The sequence below is a fragment of the Chanodichthys erythropterus genome, chromosome 16 (genome assembly GCF_024489055.1).
Source record: "Chanodichthys erythropterus isolate Z2021 chromosome 16, ASM2448905v1, whole genome shotgun sequence".
NCBI lineage: Eukaryota > Metazoa > Chordata > Actinopteri > Cypriniformes > Xenocyprididae > Chanodichthys > Chanodichthys erythropterus.
In genome coordinates this window covers 33,289,779-33,309,652 of record NC_090236.1, presented here as the reverse complement: position 1 = coordinate 33,309,652, position 19,874 = coordinate 33,289,779, and the positions used below count along the sequence as shown (strand labels likewise).

Below are 19,874 nucleotides of genomic sequence, written 5' to 3'. Positions count from 1 at the left end.
TATATACATCACAAAAGCTGTCATAAGAACAGTTGGCCACATCCAGAAAAATGAATGGATCTTTATGGGCCTCTACTGGATGTATATGGTAATTACACAATTTTTTTAAATCCTACAGATTTTTCTCTTACACCTAGATCAATACCCAGAAACAACTCATATTTAGTTTTGATCATTAAAGTGTTTTTTTCATATAAAAAACATTATTTCATATGCATGCTAATGGTGTAGTTGGGGAGTTTTGCTGTAAATAGGTAAAAAAAAAAAACTACTTTATATTCCCCAAAACACAGCATAAACATATAGATGAGAAGTAAATGAATGAAAAAAAAAAAAAAGAAAAAGAAAAGATATATCATTTGTATTCTTAAAAATGTATTTTTTCATACATTCACTCTCTAAATGTTTCGGGTCATGTTAACCCCAAACACCCAGGGCCCTATAATACACCCGGCGCAATGCGACACAAGGCGCAGCGCAAGTGTGTTTGCTAGTTTGCATCCGGCGCCGTTCGCGTTTTCCCGTTCAGCGCCACGTCCATTAGTAAATGCATTTGCGCCGGTTAGTGCGCCCATGGGCGTGCTGGTCTAAAAAAGAGGTGTGTTCAGGCGCATTGTCGGCGCATTGCTATTTTAAGGAGCTGAAAATAGACTGCACCATAGACCAACTCAAACCTGGTCTAAAGTCTAAAGTCAATGGCGCAATATTTTTTTGTTAGAGCGCGTTGGTAGAAACTGCGCCTCTGGGCGCGTCCACAGTGTGCGTTGACTTTGCTTATTACACACAGGGATGCGCATCACACAAATATGCCAAATATTAAAAACAAAAGGATTACAGTGTAAAAGAATATTATTGTGTAGGCTACATAAATATAAAAATGTAATGATGAATAGTCATTGCGTGTATTAGGCTACCTATTTTCAATTCAGCCTATTACTACTTACAACGATGAACGAAATTGGCTAATTAATTGAACAATCGTGCCAATACACACACATATATATTAACTGACTCATCGCGCAGAGCTATTTGAAAGCCTGCGTTTGCAAGCCCGCTTTAACTTCGCGCACGAGCAGATCGGTTTCTTCGCTTGAAAAGCGTTCAGCTTTTCCGCCAACAAATTCCGCCATGTAAATAGCAATCCGCCATGGCGCGAGCGCATCTCGCTCTTAAAGGGAATGGGATATGACACTCTGGTTTATTGAACGTTACGCCCATTACTCATTAAGAGAATAGGGACAACCCATTTCAAAAATGCGCCCCGGCGCACGGACCGTTTTTCCGTCGTTAAAATAGCAAAAGTGGATTTTGACACGCCCTGAGTGCACCTGCGCCGTGCGCTTTACACTTTGCGTTTAGATCGTTAAAATAGGGCCCCCAAAGTGTAAACTGGAAATGAACATCATATGAGGGTTAAATGCAAAAATACGTTCTATGGGAATGGCCCATTTAAAAATGTGGATTTTGCTGTGTCACGTCTCATGTTTTTAAACGCAAGTTTTGTGTAAACGACCCTTTAGTTCTAAATCTTACATTTATTATCACATTAATGATATCATTCCATCATTCTCAATTCTGTACACACGTGTTTGCTAATCCTCAGCGTCCATCACATGATAATCTCAATTGCCTTGCTGGCAGGTGCAACATAATGTTATTCTGTGCTGCGAAACGCATTCACTCAGTCTTGAGAAGTGGTGTGCTTTGAGAGAGTCTATACCTTCTGGGTACATCTCTTCAGGTTGGTCCATGTCGTAGAATGTTCAGAATATGTAAATATAACCGATGAAGAGCAGTCTGGAGTGGTGGTTTCATGAGGAAGTGTGCACAGGGAGGTGTCGTGTATGTCAAACACAATGGATGAGTCAACAGTTGCCATGTTTGATTTAGTCAACATCCTCTCAGGCAAGCTCCTACACATATCCGCTGGCAGAACATCATCAGTTTGGTTCCCCATGCTTGAAATTATGGCCTGTAAAATCAGCTTTCCATCAACAAATGCTGAAAACACGTACTCTCGTAGCACAGCAGGGCCACCAATAAGAGTTGAACCTTTTGGTTTGGATGTTGGCTGCACAAAGGATGTAAACATCAAATTATACAATTTAACTCCAGCTGTAATTATAACAGTAATCATTTATGTGCACTTTCGCAGTTCTTTGCTCTCTAAATGTCCTTTTGCACCACATTAAAATATTTTTTTCACAGCTCAGTGAACTGGATATTACCCTTGTTAATGCAGAGGAAGCCTGAGTTTCAGCATGTGAAATCATGGTTTAGGTTTCATCGGCTCTCATTTCCTCTCAGTGTTGCTCTCCTCCGTTGCTACAAACTTTATTTCTGCATTGGCAGTGCGGGAGGCGACGCTGCTGTCCCTCACTTTGTGTCTGAAGAGGAAGGGGAAAGTCTTCCTGAAAGACTTGCGGAAGCTGGCGCCCATAAATCCGTAGACAATAGGGTTGATAGAGGAGTTGGCATAGGACATGCAGTTAGCCCATGTCTTGATCTTATATGTTGCGTAGTTGGCCTTGAAGTTGGGGTAGAAAGACTGGAACAGGACAAAGATCTGAATTGGACCCCAGCAAATAGTGAAGAGGACGACAATGACCACTACCATTTTGGAAATCTTACTCCTAATGGAGATAGTTCTCTCTGAGAGCAGGTGGACCTGAAATAAACAAGGTTTTGACAAAATTATAGAAGGGAAATGAGTCTGATATGTGCTTTTACTTCACTTAAAAAAAAAAAAAAAAAATGGATCAGTGACATTTTAAGGGATAGTCTACATACGTTTATAGTGCAAAAGTATCTAGACTTCTAGTCATTCTAATGAAGGTCTAAACTGAAGTGCAGTTTTGTGTCATTTTAATGCATACTAAAACTTGACAAAAAAAGAAACTTGACATTTTTCCTGCCTGGATGTTATTAAAAATATATTAAATTGCTATACTTAAATGCACCTCTTCTATGATGATTTTTTTTTTTTCACTTTGATATTTGCATGGGGTTTAAAAAAAAAAAAAGTCTAAAACTGCAATTAGAAGCCCGTAGTTTTGCATAATTTTTATTCATATTTTTTTATATATTTAAAGATATAAAAGTAGATCAAATGTAGTTTCTGTCAAAATATTTTTACTACTTGAAAAACTGTCTGCCAAATCAAAGTAGGGTTTGTTATCAGACAAAACTATTATCTTTTATATATATACTGTATATAAAGACAGAGACTTTTTTTTCTTTTTTAAAGAAAAAATAAAAAGGCAAGGCAAGTTAGATCAAAGTACTGTAACACTAAGAAACATTCATGGTTCAAAAATTCATTATATTTACTGTATAAAAATATGTAGAAATATTTGGAAACAAACAAACAGAAAAACATTAAAATGTGTACACAAGTGTATTTAAGGTGTAGATATTTTTTATTATTATTGCTTTTAACCTGATGGATACACCATATTTGTGAAATATGAAAGCAACATGAATTAATTTTTTTAAATATATTATTATTATTATTATTATTATTATTATTATATATCCTTATTTGTCACTAGCCTTTAAATATTCATACAAAATATAAAACTGTTGCAGTTCTAACTGTAGCCAGATAAATACAAACACAATTTCTGTTATACCTCTGAATTACTAAAATAGAAAAAAGAAAAACATTTTCTTAAAGGGTTAGTTCACCCAAAAATGAAAATTCTGTCATTAATTACTCACCCTCATGTCGTTCCACACCCGTAAGACCTTCATTCATCTTCTGAACACAAATTACGATATTTTTTATAAAATCCGATGGCTCAGTGAGGCCTGCATTGACAGAAGTAACACTCCCTTTTTCAACACCCAGAAAGCCACTAAAAGCATATTTAAAACCGTTCATGTGACTACAATGGTTCAATTTTAATATTATAAAGCAATTAGAATACTTTTTGTGCAGTAAAAATAACAAAATAGCGACTTTCTTCAACAATATCTAGTGATGGCTGATTTCAAAACACTGCTTCATGAAGCTTTGAAGCTTTTTGAATCTTTTGTTTCGAATCAGTTGTTCGGACCGTGTATCCAACTGCCAAAGTCACGTGAATTATTGAAGTTTCAAAACACTTACGAGGTAATAAAGCCTCATTTACTGAAATCATGTGATTTTTTCGCTTCTAACCACTGATTTGAAACAAATGATTCGTAAAGCTTCGAAGCTTCATGAAGCAGTGTTTTGAAATCACCCATCACCAGATATTGTGGAATAAAGTCACTATTTTGTTATTTTTGGCGCACAAAAAGTATTTTCATCGCTTTAAAATATTAAAGTTGAACCACTGTAGTCACATGAACTGTTTTAAATATGTCTTTAGTAGCTTTCTGGGCATTGAAAAAGGGAGTGTTATTGCTGGCGATGCAGGCCTCACTGAGCCATCGGATTTTATCAAAAATATCTTAATTTGTGTTCCGAAGATGAACGAAGGTCTTACAGGTGTGGAACGACATGAGTTTGAGTAATTAATAGCAAAATTTTCATTTTTGGGTGAACTAACCCTTTAACAAAGGTTCCACAGCTATCCATTATTCCATTATTCCATAGTTCCATTATTCATTATTACATATTGTGAATCTGTCGACTGTGAAAATGAACCGTACATTGCAAAGAATTTTAAGTGAAGATAAAGTGGCAGAGAAGATCATATGAAACAAAAGCACTAATTAAGAAAAAGGTTATTCCACAGTGGGCATCGCCAACACACACCAACTCCAGAGTTTCATTCCTCAAAACTCATTAAAAGAAAAAGAATTTTAAGAAGTGTAAACATCTGCAGGCCAAAAAAGCAGTATAGTGACTCAGGAACTTTGAGTGAGAGGTCACTCTGCTGTAATGTGAGAAAAAGTCTTTTTTTCTCCTCAGACAAGATAGAGCTTTTAGGAGCTTTTAGGCTGAATTTCAAGGCGTATATGTGGCAAAGCTAACACTGCCTACATCTCAAAGAATCACTATATCTTCAGCAAAGTCTGGTGTTTGGCAGCATCATGCTGTGAGGTGGATTTTCTTTAGGCTATCAGTGACTGGTTTTCTAAATACAGCAAATCTTAGTCCAATAATGCATTTTTGGCTCTACTGTACAAATCTAAACCCTGTCGCAAATATTAATTTGCAGCATAGATCAGCATATAGTAATCATTCAGCAGTTGGTGAAAAGAGTTGAAATGATAAAATCTATTTATAAATGTCTATTTATTTCCATTTCTGTCTAAAAATAAGCTATTAAATATATGACTGGTTATGTCTCATTTATCTTTAGACATGATTTTTGGTGCTTTGGAAACCAGTTTCTTTATGGAAAACCTGAACACAAAATGTGATAGATTTTGGCCACCGCCAATGTGAAACTGGCCCACACCTACATCAGATGACTTAATGCTGTGAAAATTAGCTTTACAAAATTTGAAAAGTAAGAATTAAATACTTAATTTTTTTGGTTAGGAATGTTTTGTATTAAAGGTGCCCAAGAATGCTTTTTCACAAGATGTAATATACTGTAAGTCTAAGGTGTCCCCTGAATGTGTCTGTGAAGTTTCAGCATAAAATACCACATAGATTTTTTTAAATTAATTTTTTTAACTGCCTATTTTGGGGCATCATTAACTATGCACTGATTTTTTCAGCACGCCGCCCCTTTAATTCGCGTGCTCCCTGCCACACGAGCTCTCGATTATATTACAGCACGTTTACAAAGTTCACACAGCTAATATAACCCTCAAATGGATCTTTACAAGATGTTCGTCATGCATGCTGTATGCATGCTTCGAATTATGTGAGTAAAATATTTATTTTGATGTTTACATTTGATTCTGAATGAGTTTGAGGCTGTGCTCCGTGGCTAACGGCTAATGCTACACTGTTGGAGAGATTTATAAAGAATGAAGTTGTGTTTATGCATTATACAGACTGCAAGTGTTTAAAAATGAAAATAGCAACGGCTCTCTTGTCTCCGTGAATACAGTAAGAAACGATGGTAACTTTAACCACATTTAACAGTACATTAGCAACATGCTAACGAAACATGTAGAAAGACAATTTACAAATATCACTAAAAATATCATGTTATCATGGATCATGTCAGTTATTATTGCTCCATATGCCATTTTTCGCTGTTGTTCTTGCTTGCTTACCTAGTCTGTTGATTCACCTGTGCAGATCCAGACGTTACTGGCTGCCCTTGTCTAATGCCTTTCATAATGTTGGGAACATGGGCTGGCATATGCAAATATTGGGGCATACACCCCGACTGTTACATAACAGTCGGTGTTATGTTGAGATCCGCGTGTTTTCCGGAAGTCTTTTAAACAAATGAGATTTACATAAGAAAGAGAAAGCAATGGAGTTTGAAACTTTTTCAAAATTCAAATTTTGAATCTAGGGCACCTTTAATATTGTTCATTAATTCTATGACTATATTTATAGTTATATAGTTCATTAAGAATTAAAGGTGCATTAAGCAATTTCTGAGAAACACTGTTGATGTTTGAAATCAACTCAAACAAACACACCCCTCCATTCATAGCCCCGCCCCCAAAAACACATAATGCAATTTTATCATAGCTGAAGCAAAGCAAAATAATGCTTCGCGAAAATTAAAGCGAAGATGATGAACAAATGATAAGAAAGAACAAAAAATTAACATACAGTACACGAGTATATGCAAGCAAGAGCACACCAGCTTCAGACAAACAGTGACACTCAAAAATGTCCTGTTACTATAACTAAAATTACAACAGCATATCTTGGTTCTGTCAACCATATCAAAACCAATGTTACTCAAATATGGAGCAGAAACAACAAAACCTCTGCATTCACCTCTAGGTACATCTACATCTAGGTAATTGAGGATGTACCCCTGGTCATTTCTAGGCTTTATTGCTGCAATGCTCTTCTGGCTGGACTGCCATAATGCACAATCAAGCCTCTACAAATGATTCAGAACGCTGCAGCACGTCTTGTCTTTAACGAGCTCAAAAGAGCACATGTCACTTCTTCATCTCTGCATTGGCTACCACTTGCACATCAAGTTCAAGGTGTTGACGCTTGCTTACAGATTGTAAATTAATTGCCTAAATTATTACATTATTTGCTAACTGCATTCTTTAAATTGTAATGTTGACATGCATTCTCTGTAAAGCTGCTTTGAAACGATATGTATCGTGAAAAGCGCTATACAAATAAATGTGAATTGAATTGAATTCTACCACAGGCTCGGCACCCTCCTACCTCCACTCACTCTTACGAGTGACCTATCCTTTCATTACCTATCCTTTCACTTCCTTTAATCCCTCTCTATTGTAGCTTATGATACTCTGAGTATATGTCTGAAACTTGTATTGTGAGCACTTCTTGTGTCTATTTGCCTCTTCATGATGACTCATTTGTTGTATGCCTCACTTGTAAGTCGCTTTGGATAAAAGCGTCTGCCAAATGAATAAATGTAAATGTAATTCATTTTCAGGCTTTCCCGCTTAGGTGTCTCAAGCACTGAAAAGCTTTTCTAATATTAAAGCTCTTGTCTGATCATAACCCTTCTTTTTCTAAAGATATTCCTCTGAACTTTTCTCTTTTGTAATGTCTCCCAGCCATTACTCTTTCTACAGTCTATCTTCAAATCTCCCACTTGCTCACTCTCTCTCCTCCCCCATCAGGAGTGGACACGCCCCCTACTTCTGATTGGCTTTCTCTCTCCTCCCCCATCATGAGTGGACACACCCTCTACTTCTGATTGGCTTACTCTCTCTTCTCCCCCATCATGAGTTGACACGACCCCCATTGCTGTTTGGCTACAAGTGTGTTGTGGTGCTCGATCCGATCCGCATTCAGCAACATTTCTCAGAAATCGCTTACCTTTAAAAGTAGCAATTACCATCCAGTTATAAAATAAAAGGTTACTACTACTAGGTTATTACTACAACTACTTTGTCTTGAAGAGAAGAAAAGAACCCAAGATATTTCACAATCTCTCTGGGGCATATACACCTGAATTATAGATAAAAGAGTGCATAGCCTTTTATATCCATTCAGTGGAGTGTCATCACTAATGGTTGTTATCCATGAACATACCTGATGGTTGTTATCCACTGGTTCCACAGAGGCCTGTCCCACTCTCTTCAACATGAAGGAATAACAGAAAGAGATAGTAATGACAGGCAGTAGATACACCGCTATGAACTGATAGAGGATAAAAGCCTTCTCATGGGTCTTTGATGGAAACCTCTCCATGCAGTATTTTCTTGGTCCATACCAATAGCCGTCCTCAAGCCTCTGGTACAGGAAGATTGGTATGGAAAGAATGAAGGAACCTTGTTGCATAAGAGAGGGAAAGATGAGAGAAGTTTAATGCTTGTTCATGTTTAATCTTTTGAGTATAAAGGAGTAGTCTGGGTTAAATGCAGTTGAGTGCTGTCATGCACTGATGCACTAAAAGCATAAATGTGAAGTATGAATTTTTATTGAAGCTTTTAGCCTGCATTAATTCTTCAGTAAAAAATAATGCTTGAATTTTGAGCTGTATTGTCTCAACTGTCCTTTTGAAGTGGGGCTACTTTCTTAGGTGGATGGACCTGTGGTTATGTGTTGTCAATGTAATTTGGTATCCTTGTGTGAACATGGAAAAAAAAAAAAAAGCAAAAATAAATAAATAAATAAATGACACGGCTTTAAAAACGTACAAATATGTATGAACTTTTTATATTTATATTGTTGTAAATATATTTGCATAGTTACATTTTACTAATATAAAGTACATATTTACATTCTTTACATACTTTAAAATTTTAAATGTTGCCATATACATCCATATTGTGCAATTTAGTATATTATTTTTCAAAAATGTATTGTTATGTACTAATAGTAATGATATCGAGACTAGACTAAAGAGATTTTATGTTCACACAGAACATGTTTTTGTGATCCATTGTGATGCTTTTTTCTATGTAAACATACATTAGATGGATGTTTTTTTTGACAGCTTGTAACAGCTTGCACATTACACTGTCAAATAATTTTTAAGATGTGTCTTGAGACGCTGCATTCCTTTCCACTCCAGGATCTTGGCTCATTTGAGTGGGACAAGACCAAATCAAGTGTTTATTGTTCACTTGACTTCTGGATCAGTCGAATTCAACGAACCATTCAATGTTATTTGTGAACCAGTTGATTGAAAAGAATTGGCTCAGAAGATTCACTCATGAAACAGACATCACTAACGCATCTCAATTTCTTCACTTAAAAAAAAAAAAAAAAAAGTGTAATTTAGTTATCATACAGTTCCACACGATATGGCATATGCAAACCAATAACACCTTCTATAACCATAAGTGTGTGTTTCCATGTTATTTAAATTAAAATGATACTGATACGTCTTTTTCATTTCCTTTCTCATACCATGGTGATATGATGTGATCACATTTCTTGAATAATTAAATTCATAATTCGTTTCTCTACCTGAAAACCTGACCCTCCTGATGTGGATAATCAACCAATAAATTTTTGTTTAAATGTTGTGGGGTGGTTTGTGCATTAGCCTAAAGACTAAGCAAAACAGTAATTTCAGGGACATTATAGATTTGACAACATGTACTCCATCCTACACTGACTATGAAAACATGCAAATCAAGTATGGCTACCATGAAATGCAGGTACTAAAGCTCTTGCCTAATTATAACCCTTCTTTTTCCAGTCATATTTCTCTGAACTTTTCTTTTGTAATGTCTCTCAGCCATTACTCTTTCTACAGTCTGTCTTCAGATCTCCCTCTTGCTTACTCTCTCTCTCTTCCCCCATCCTGAGTGGACACGCCCCTACTGCTGATTGGCTTACTCTCTCCTTCCCCCATCATGATTGGACACACCCCCTACTGCTGATTGGCTTACACTCTCTCCTCCCCCATCATGATTGGACACACCCCCTACTGCTGATTGGCTTACTCTCTCCCCTCCTCCATCATGAGTGGACACGCCCCCTACTGCTTTTCCAGTCTATATAGATGCTGCCATGTGTACTAGGCTAAGCCTGACATAAACAATGTGTTCTGCCTATCACATCAGTTGCATGCTAACACATGTAAAATAGCCTATTTTCAAAGGTTTATTACACTGAAGGATGAAACGAAATTATTTATGTGATACTCGACAGCAGACTAATCATTGCAGATATAGAGAGAATACAGCCTGTGTTTGTTATAAGTGTAGAAATGGTGTCATCTTTATTGATATTAATAACATTAGGGCAATGTTTTGTGTATGTAATCTACTAAATGACTTACCAATCCAGATACAGATGCTAACAATCATTGCGACACGGGGGGTCCGATGGTGCAGGGATTTCAGAGGATACACAGTCACATAGCAACGGTCTCCACTCATCGCCGTGAGAGTGATGCATGTCGCCTGAACGGTCACCTAGACATTGCCAAACCTTTTCTTATCATGTGTTATATCATTATCAGTACATGCAAGACAGACACACTCCAGAGCACTGGAGCAAACATAAAAATTGTGCTAGATTTTAGATTACTTAAATACATCAAAAACACATCCGCATAATGCTTTCAATACAGGCCAGTCTTTAGCTCATCGCTTTTTGAATTAATTCTAGACAGAAAAAACAGCCCCATTCACTTGTGTTTTTGTCCGGTGAATTAATTGAACTGAAGTGCCTGATTGCTCATCTTAAATTAAAAGAATCGGGTAGGAGGAGAGGCTTTGGAGAATAAAGTCAACCAATGTGCAGAGTGTTTTTATGCAAGCTTAACTATCCCTTAGCTCTTTGATGAAACAGGTGTGAACAAAGAGCTGCTTCATCCCATCATCTTTTGTGCAAGGTATCTAATGATTAAACAAAAAAGGCTCAATCTGAGGAGGCCTGTGTCTACGACACGATAAGCTTCACAGCGGCTTTTGGAACAAACCCGTACAAGGATTAGAAAAGACCAAAACCACAGCTGAATTTATGCAGTATGTTGTTTGGTTTTAGTGTAAGCTGTTTATTCACACAGCAACTAAATACAAGAATGAAGATTTGTGAATTAACAGTAGACTTTCAGTAGATTTTCATGTAGACAGTAAAGTTGCACTGCAACGTTGAATTTACTGAAATGAGTAAATAGTCATATGTTTAATGGGCTGATATATCCCTTTTGTTGCATATTCTTTTTTCTTTACTTTTGTTTTTAATAGCTTTATAAACATACTGTCCTACTTTTCTGTTTGGTCGATGCAGTTTCTCACGAGGCAGTGAATAAAGATTGACTCACATCTTCTGTTATACATGAAATGAGGGATGAATCATAATGCCACACAAAAAGAAGTTCCTCCTCCATGTATACCCAAATGAAAGGGGAAAAAACCAACAACTTGATATTCCTCAGAGCATTTCTATTCAATGATGGTTTTCTGTTTTGATGTATATTCTGTATGGTTGTTATAAATGGAGCTGTTTGGGTTCACAGAGGATTACTCTTTTATGTATTGCTGCAGAGAGACCGCTTGCCAAGCTATAAACTACAGTTTTTGAAGTAGCTGAACTACAATTGCTTGTTATCCTTTTGGAAAAGTATTTTGCTACAAGCTGCTAATAGAAAGTAGGCCTACTTGAAGCTACTTAAGGCAATACAGATCTTAAATTCATACCTATATATATATATATATATATATATATATATATATATATATATTATTATATATCATTTAATCAGAGCTATATTTTTATGGTTTTTAAAGTCCCCCTGAAATCAAAATTTAAGTTTTTTTGGCTTTACTATGAATATTTTAGCCTTAAAGGGTTAGTTCACCCAAAAATGAAAATTATTAATGACTCACCCTCATGTCGTTCCAAACCCGTAAGACCTCCATTCATCTTTGGAATACAGTTTAAGATATTTTAGATTTAGTCCGTGACTTTTCTGTCCCTCCATTGAAAATGTATGTACGGTATACTGTCCATGTCTAGAAAGGTAATAAAAACATCATCAAAGTAGTCCATGTGACATCAGTGGGTTAGTTAGAATTTGTTGAAGCATCAAAAATACATTTTGGTCCAAAAATAACAAAAACTACGACTTTATTCAGCATTGTCTTCTCTTCCGGAATCCTTCCCGTTGAATTGATTCCATTGAATCCTTTCATTTGTTGGCATTTGTAATGCACTTTTACGTCGCCAAGGTGTTTTTGGCGATTAGGACATCTGCGACATTTTGAAGCATCGAAAATACATTTTGGTCCAAAAATAACAAAAACTACTTTATTCAGCATTGTCTTCTCTTCCGGGTCTGTTGTCAATTCGCGTTCACGACTCCGCTTCTTCTTATTCTTCTTTCCTGTTTTACGGCGGTTGGCATCCAGCTTATTGGTGCATTACCGCCCCCTTCTGCTCCGGAGTGTGGTTCACAACTCCGCAGTGACGCTGCTGATGTAAGACGCTGATGACGTGTTATCCGGTGCGCCCGAAATTCGTTTACAGTCTGAGGGAGATGCACGCTGTATTCAAGCTATTCTACATTGTTTGTATTTTGGTATTGCTATATTTTTTAAAATGGTTCGTAAGTGTTGCATGTCGTGGATGTTCTAATCGCCAAAAACAACAACGTAAAAGTGCATTACCAATGCCGACAGATGAAAGGATTTAATGGAATCAGTTCAATGGAATCAATTCAATAGAAAGGATTCCGGAAGAGAAGACAATGCTGAATAAAGTCGTAGTTTTTGTTATTTTTGAACCAAAATGTATTTTCGATGCTTCAACAAATTCTAACTGACCCACTGATGTCATATGGACTACTTTGATGATGTTTTATTACCTTTCTGGACATGGACAGTCTACCGTACATACATTTTCAATGGAGGGACAGAAAGCTCTCGGACTAAATCTAAAATATCTTAAACTGTGTTCCGAATATGAACGGAGGTCTTACGGGTTTGGAACGACATGAGGGTGAGTCATTAATGACATAATTTCATTTTTGGGTGAACTAACCCTTTAAGGTTATGCATAAGTTGGTGTGTTCCAAAACAACGACAAAATTCGCATTTAGGAGATATAAGCATTCAAAACTTACAGTCTCTCACTTCTGCTAAAATGAATCACGGATTTTCATGACATCACATCGCACTTCATCTTCTCATCAAATCTTCTGTCCAATCAAATGCTCTCTAGAATATGAAGTCCGGCCCCTCCTACACTGAAGCTGTGGCTGAAATCAGTCATTTGTTCACACATTTGCTAGTTTATACAAGGTGAATGGCACATAGTGCACTATACAGAGAATAGGGAACAATTCAGACAGTGTAAGGGGCCGTTCACACAGAACGCATTTTTCTATTCCAATACGCTACTTTCCCATTGTAAACACGTGCTTGACTGACGTGCATGACCGTTACGCTCGCGGCTCGCGTCTTTTGCAGCGCCTCGCACATGAGTGCCACGTTTTTAAGACGCCGTGTCAAGTTAAAAGAATTTCAACTTTTACACGCAGCGCCGCTGTCAGTTCCAAAACCGGACCAATGGTGGACCAATCAGAAGAACTTGGAGGCGGGGCAAGCGTTGCGAGTTGGCATGACAACTGTTTTATATAATGGCAACATGGCGGAGGAGGCGCTCATTTTTTTCTTATTTTCTTTTTTTCCATGTCCAGTGTGAACGGCCCCTAAATATGCTTTCCATTGACGCAAATGAAGTCTGTTTTCCGCATTAGTGTCACATGAACCGCCGTAGCGAGTTTTTGAAGTAGCTAAACTACAATTGCTTGTTATCCTTTTGGAAAAGTACTATTGAAAAGTGAAGTCTCAATCGCCCCTAGGTGGTTGGTCCCAGTATAGGTCATAATCCCCGCCCTCTCCATGTAAAAAAGCTCCAGATTTTTTATTTTATCTAGTTTGTTGTAAGTTCAAGTGTTCGTTTTTTAAACAAGTATGGTTTTAGTTAGTTATTTGATGCTATAACATTTGTGTCAAAAGAGCATTTAATTTTATCGGAAACAAATGAATATGAGTCTGGCGCAGTTTTATTACGTTGGTTGTACGTGTCCCAGCAGTTCGGAAATGAAATGTGTTTTGAGAGTCAGGGTTGCCAGGTTTTCACACCAAAACCCACCCAATTGCTCCTCAAAACTAGCCAAAACTTACCCAATCGCATTTCAAGGGGGTCCCATGGTAAAAATTGTGTTCCGGGGTTAAAATCTGCATTTTTGGCGGGGATCCCCTGTTAAAATTTGCATTCCAGGGGCTAAATATCAAGTCATTTGTGGTCGATTTTTTCGGGACATGAAAAACAACCTGTGGCAACAGTGTAAAAGTATCCCAGTTCTGCGGGAAAACGGCCAGAGAGCAACACTGGTGAGAGTGGTGCTAAAAGGTTAATGTTTGTTTAAAAAAAAAACAAAAAAAAAAACATGCCACCTACACTAAACCCTTCCCTAAACCTAACAGATATAACAAAATATATAGCTTAGATATAAGATATAACCTAACAGTAATAACAAAAGCAAATGTAAGATAAAAAAAAAATCCACCATTACATTTCAGCTTGGTTCTTCAAGTCTTTATTTATCAAAAAATTGTCCCTAATTATAATTTTTGTGAAAAGAAATCAAAGTTGTTGGTGTCTTACAGCCACTAGTGGACATTTTAGCTCGAAACTGCATTGAATTGTATGTACGTATATGTTTATGGATTTTAGCAAAAATGTAGTTAGAGACACATTTAGAGGTTTCTTTTTTTTTTTTTTTAACCTTTTTTCTTTTTTTTGTCTAATCAGAGTTCCTGGAGCAGCATTCCCTATGCCAGACAGTCAGAACGTGCTTCTCAAGAGAGGTGCATTGATTGTGAAATAGGTGAGGAAATCAAAAAATGTGCGGTGATTAATCTCTACGCACCCCACATACAAAAGCAATTACATTTGTTTCGAAATGTATCTTGAATTTTTGACATTTCAGTTTTGACATCTCAGAACTGTCTCTACAGACTCAATCTAAGACTGTATTTTTAATTAGTTATAAAAGATATGCATGACATTGCATCTCAGTGCAAAAAAATTGGAAATGTGACTTGAGCTAATTAATTTCATTGCCATATAATTACATCACGATGTGTCCCATCTTCTGCCATCCCTACCCAACAATAACATCTGTTAAAAACAGGGACGATTGTATCGGTCTTAATCAGTGTACAAATCCATTTATTGCTGGTTGACATTGTTGGGTACCGTATTGAAGTGCAGAATCCTATAGGCATTGATATTACACATTAATTTCTCCCACAGTGGTTTTGTCGGTATGGCCATTGTCCTTGAAAACATTCTGAGATGATGCAGCAGAGAGACATTTGCACTGCACAAAAGAAAACTACTACTTCTTGTGCTCTGTTTTCCCTTAGGTGCTATTCTTACCTGTTGGAGAAAAGCAACAAATTTGCACATGAAGTCTCCAAATATCCAGCCAGGCAGAGGATAGAGAGTAGCAGTGAACGGCACACAGCATAGCAGGAAAATGATGTCAGTGGCAGCCAAGTTAGCTGAGGAATTAAATATACGTGTAATTAATGATCTGTTTCATCTGAATAGGTATGCAAAATTGAATGTGCAATGTGAGTGATAATAGTGATAAGTGTGTCTCAGTTCTTACAATATTGTGATTTTCATGAAGTTAAAACAATGTTAGGAATAAGTGAAGACAGAAATGTTGGAAAATGGAAGGAGTGCCGTGAATGAAATACAAACTCTGACAGCAAAATGGATGTTAATCTGACTGCCTGTCAATCTTAGAGTGATATAAAAATTCGCTGCAAAAAGACTAAAAGTACAAATACAGTAAAATTACAAATACTAACATACAGGCTTTGAGTGATTTATGACTTTTTTGATTATTAAGTCATTCAAGTTACTGCAATTTTAAGGCATTTCCTAACCTCGCAATCTTGCCCAAGACGTCCTTGCGCAGTGTTCCTTGAGATAATGCAATAATTCTTACAGTTACATGACAGCGCATCATCCTGTGGCTAATGAATCATTCACCATATCTAAAATATAATGTCAATAAGAGGATGAACTTCAATTTGTTTGCTGTCACAGCAGTTCCTGTGCAGAATTAGATTCATCTCAATGTGCTTGTATAGAGTACTAAATAGTCTATACAGTATTAATTAATTAATAAAAAAATCACTTAATAATTTTTTATATTAATAATAATTTATTTCGTACAGTAGGTCTGAGAATGTATGTATGTATATATATATATATATATATATATATATATATATATATATATATATATATATATATATTAGAAAAAATCAAGTTTAAAAACAAAAATGATTGTTTAAAAAGGAGAAAATAACAAAATTTATAAAAAAATATATTATTCAAAAGCCAAAAAAAAAATCTTTAGAAGCTTTTTTGAAAATGTGAATGCTTATAGAGGTTTTGTACAGAAAAAAAGGAAATTGGCTGAAACTCACCAATGTAGAAGTTAGTGGCCGTCCTCATCTGTCTGTGCTTGGAGATGACATATATCACCAGTGAGTTCCCGATCAGCCCCACCAGCATGATGAGGGAGAAGAAGAGGGGAACCAGCCAAGCATCCGTCAGGAAGGGGTGCTCCTCATCCTCAGTATCCTCCATAGAGGAGTTTCCAATGGAGCTGTTCAACAGCTCACTTGAGTTCCAGTCTTCACTAGGAAACATGATTTTAGACATCTTTAAACAAGACGAAAAAAGTAAAGTTTCTTCTCTTTAGCAGTGACAAAATCCTCATCCCCACTAATCCAAGAAATATTAAGAAAAAGCCATCTGAATCTGGCGTTGCACTTTCATAACCCTCATTCTAGTCACTGAGGGAGTTTTGCAGGTAGAGGGGTATTTGAGAGAGATGATCGCTGCAATTTGTCCGACTTCTCTTCAGCTCTTTGAAAAAGGAGCCCTGCGAGCAGTATCCACTCAAAGACGGAGTTTATTCGCTCCCATTGGCTTTATACGCAGCCTGAACACACGTGGGCAACAGAATGATTGTAGAATGAAGAACTGATGTCAGGTCGCATAGCAACAATTTTAGGGCTCTCTCTCTCTTTCTCTCTCTCATTCCACTGGTCTGTGTGTGCAGAGAGAGTAAAATATAAATGTGGTATTTACCCTGCAATATACACATAGCCGAAAGACACACAACCCTGTGCAATCAAAGAGATCAATGTGATACAATTTGTTACTATCACAACACATAATTCTAACCAAGAAATTATTGGCTTCATCATGGAAACGCACAATTACTGCTTCTTTGGGTCTTTGCACTCGGCATCACTGCAAATTGCCATATAGGATCTCTTTTGTTGAGCTCGTAATTTTTTCCTTACATGCACTTTATGTGCAAATCGACCAAATTCAGACTATGAATGAGCAATTCAATCAGACCTAAGTTCTGTGAGAATAAGCCCACAATCATGCTCAGATAAGAGCACAGTGGTCCCTCTGAACACTGATGAAGAACACTCTCACAATCTCTATTCAATAAAATTCAACAAGCGTTCTATGACCCCCTTTAAGTGCCTATAATTGCACAAATTTAATGCATGAAATTGCTTGTTATAATAAGAGTTGTTTTTGTTTGAAAAAAGTTCATCAGTCATTTTTTTTATTTAATTTAATTAAATTATTAAAGCAATATTACACAAGCAAGTGCTGTTGCTCAATGTAGAGAATATATAGAATTTTTTATAACAAGGATTTTTTGGAATTAACAAATCTGATTAGACAATCGCAACATTTAGTTGGTTGATATTCTCTAACATTCACCCTTTTCTATGGCAATCAGGGCTTGACATTAATGCGGGTGCCAGGTGGTTTCAGCAGTGGTGTGTAATGCAGTCACTCCTACTAGCTTCTTTGGCGGCTTGAATTATATACAATATTCATTTTTCAGCTGTAGTCTTTTAAAAAGGCATCTGAAATAATAAACTAAGTGCAATATAGTGTTGTCAAAAATATAGATTTTTCGATACATATCGATACTGAAATATCTGAAGCACTTCCCATACTCATTTCCTGCAGAATAGATACACGACACCATCTGCACTTTCTTTTTTTGACACACAAACCGCCTCCCCTCATTCACTCATTTCATTTGCTCCAGATGAATATTGTTGGTGTTACAGGGCTTGAATTTCAGGGTGGGACTGCACATATTGCACTTAAATCAAGTGTAGTGCTAGTTCTGGCTGGTCACGTTAGTCAAGCTCGCATCAGCTGACACTCAGCTGATTCACATTGACCTATAGGAATACGACGCCTATCACCGCATTCGTATATACAGTATAAATGGTCCATTCAGTATTATCAGCAGCTTTATCACGAGCTAATTACCCTCCTTCATCCCCAGCTCCTCCTTTGTCCAGTCAGGACTTGCCCTTCTGATATGTCTTTTGATCGAGCTCATTCCTTCAATTATATTGTTACATTAATTATTGTCATTAACAATATTTATGATATTGCAATACTTGGTTTTGTTCTGTTTACCCTACGGGGGGTTATCGCTGCTCTCCCTGCTCTTATCCATGCTAGTCTGTATGCAGAACCATACCACCAATACAAACTGTATGCTAACTGCCGGTCATCTTTGACGATAGTGATCCTGACAGAATTTCACTCATTCATGCAGATTTTGTGCTCATACCAAAACTGCGCACACATAAAGCCGCCTCTCAGTATAACTGAGTTATTTTTCGCTGCTCATAGAAAATAAAAATGTAAAAACTTAAAAAATTCAAATATACACATAAAATAATGCCAAAATGCCTGTCTTGGCGAGTATTCATGTAAACACAGTCAGTTGTTTTAAACACACGTGTAACAATATAATGGATCAGCAGCCTAATATACCTGCTGCCAAATTATATATCAAATTATATCTACATGGCAGTTTTTCCCCATGGTATCTATGTCCAAATTGTGGCCATTGAAAATACTGAGTGGCTAGTAAGGAAAACCACTAGCCACAGTGGCTGGCGAGCACTGATGGCAATGCAATTAATCATACCATGCAATTATTGCATTACCTGAAGGAACACTGCATAAGAACCTCTTGAGCAAGATTGCGAGGTTAGGAAATGCCTTAAAATTGCCGGAACTTGACTTACTAATCAAAAAACCATAATCACAAGGTCATAAAATGCTGTCAATATATTAAGAGTATATAGATTTTCTTTTATTACAAGGCTCTCTTTAATTCTTAAATCTGATTGGTCAATTGTGGCATTCAGTTATCTGATATTTCCTAACATTCGGCATCATCCATGGCAACGCTGTTGATCAGACCTTTTGACTAATCTGTATATAACCACAAACTCGCTTTCTTGTTTCACAAGTGGCTCCATCTTGCATCTCAGTTATCGATTGTAGGGGAAATGACCTTGGAGGACTTCAGATTTAGTTCAGTTGATTCAGTTACCGTGTTCGTCTTGTAGGTTGATTGTTTTGTACATCATAGTCGACTAAGTTTTTCTTAGAGTAAGCTTTAAAGGGATAGTTCACCCCGAAATAAAAATTATCCCATTATTTACTCACCCTCAACCATCCTAGGTGTATATGACTATCTTCTTTAAGACAAACGCAATCGTATATTAAAAAATATCCTGGCTCTTTCAAACTTTATAATAGTAGTGAATGGCACTCCTGATTTTGAAGTTAATCAAGTATATTTTATTGATTAGGTACCTGAATCAGGTATATGATTTTGATATAATCTCGCAATTGCGAGTTATAATGTCAGAATTGCAAGTAATGCGACTTTTTATCTCAATTTTTTTTCTCATAATTGCAAGTTTATATCTCACAATTCTGACTTCTTTTCTTAGAA

At 36.7% G+C, this 19,874-nt stretch overlaps 1 protein-coding gene across 1 annotated transcript; it reads right to left on the bottom strand.

The window, feature by feature from the left end:
- Positions 1-1,448: 1,448 nt before the first annotated feature.
- On the bottom strand, positions 1,449-16,714 carry kiss1ra (KISS1 receptor a). The gene is made up of 6 exons (XM_067362481.1): positions 16,489-16,714; positions 15,422-15,546; positions 10,305-10,440; positions 8,102-8,340; positions 2,229-2,668; positions 1,449-2,071 (listed from the first exon to the last, which is right to left on the bottom strand). Exons 1-5 carry the CDS (start codon positions 16,712-16,714, stop codon positions 2,294-2,296), a joined length of 1,101 nt encoding a protein of 366 aa, XP_067218582.1. The 3' UTR covers positions 1,449-2,071; positions 2,229-2,293.
- Between the last annotated feature and the right edge of the window lie 3,160 nt (positions 16,715-19,874).

Coding starts and splice junctions, on each gene's coding strand:
- kiss1ra (XM_067362481.1), bottom strand. CDS start 16,714: ATGTTTCCTAGTGAAGACTGGAACTCAAGTGAGCTGTTGAACAGCTCC. Junction 10,441..15,421: donor TTGTTGCTTTTCTCCAACAG/GTAAGAATAGCA, acceptor GGCAATGTCTAG/GTGACCGTTCAGGCGACATG. Junction 8,341..10,304: donor TAGCATCTGTATCTGGATTG/GTAAGTCATTTA, acceptor TTATGCAACAAG/GTTCCTTCATTCTTTCCATA.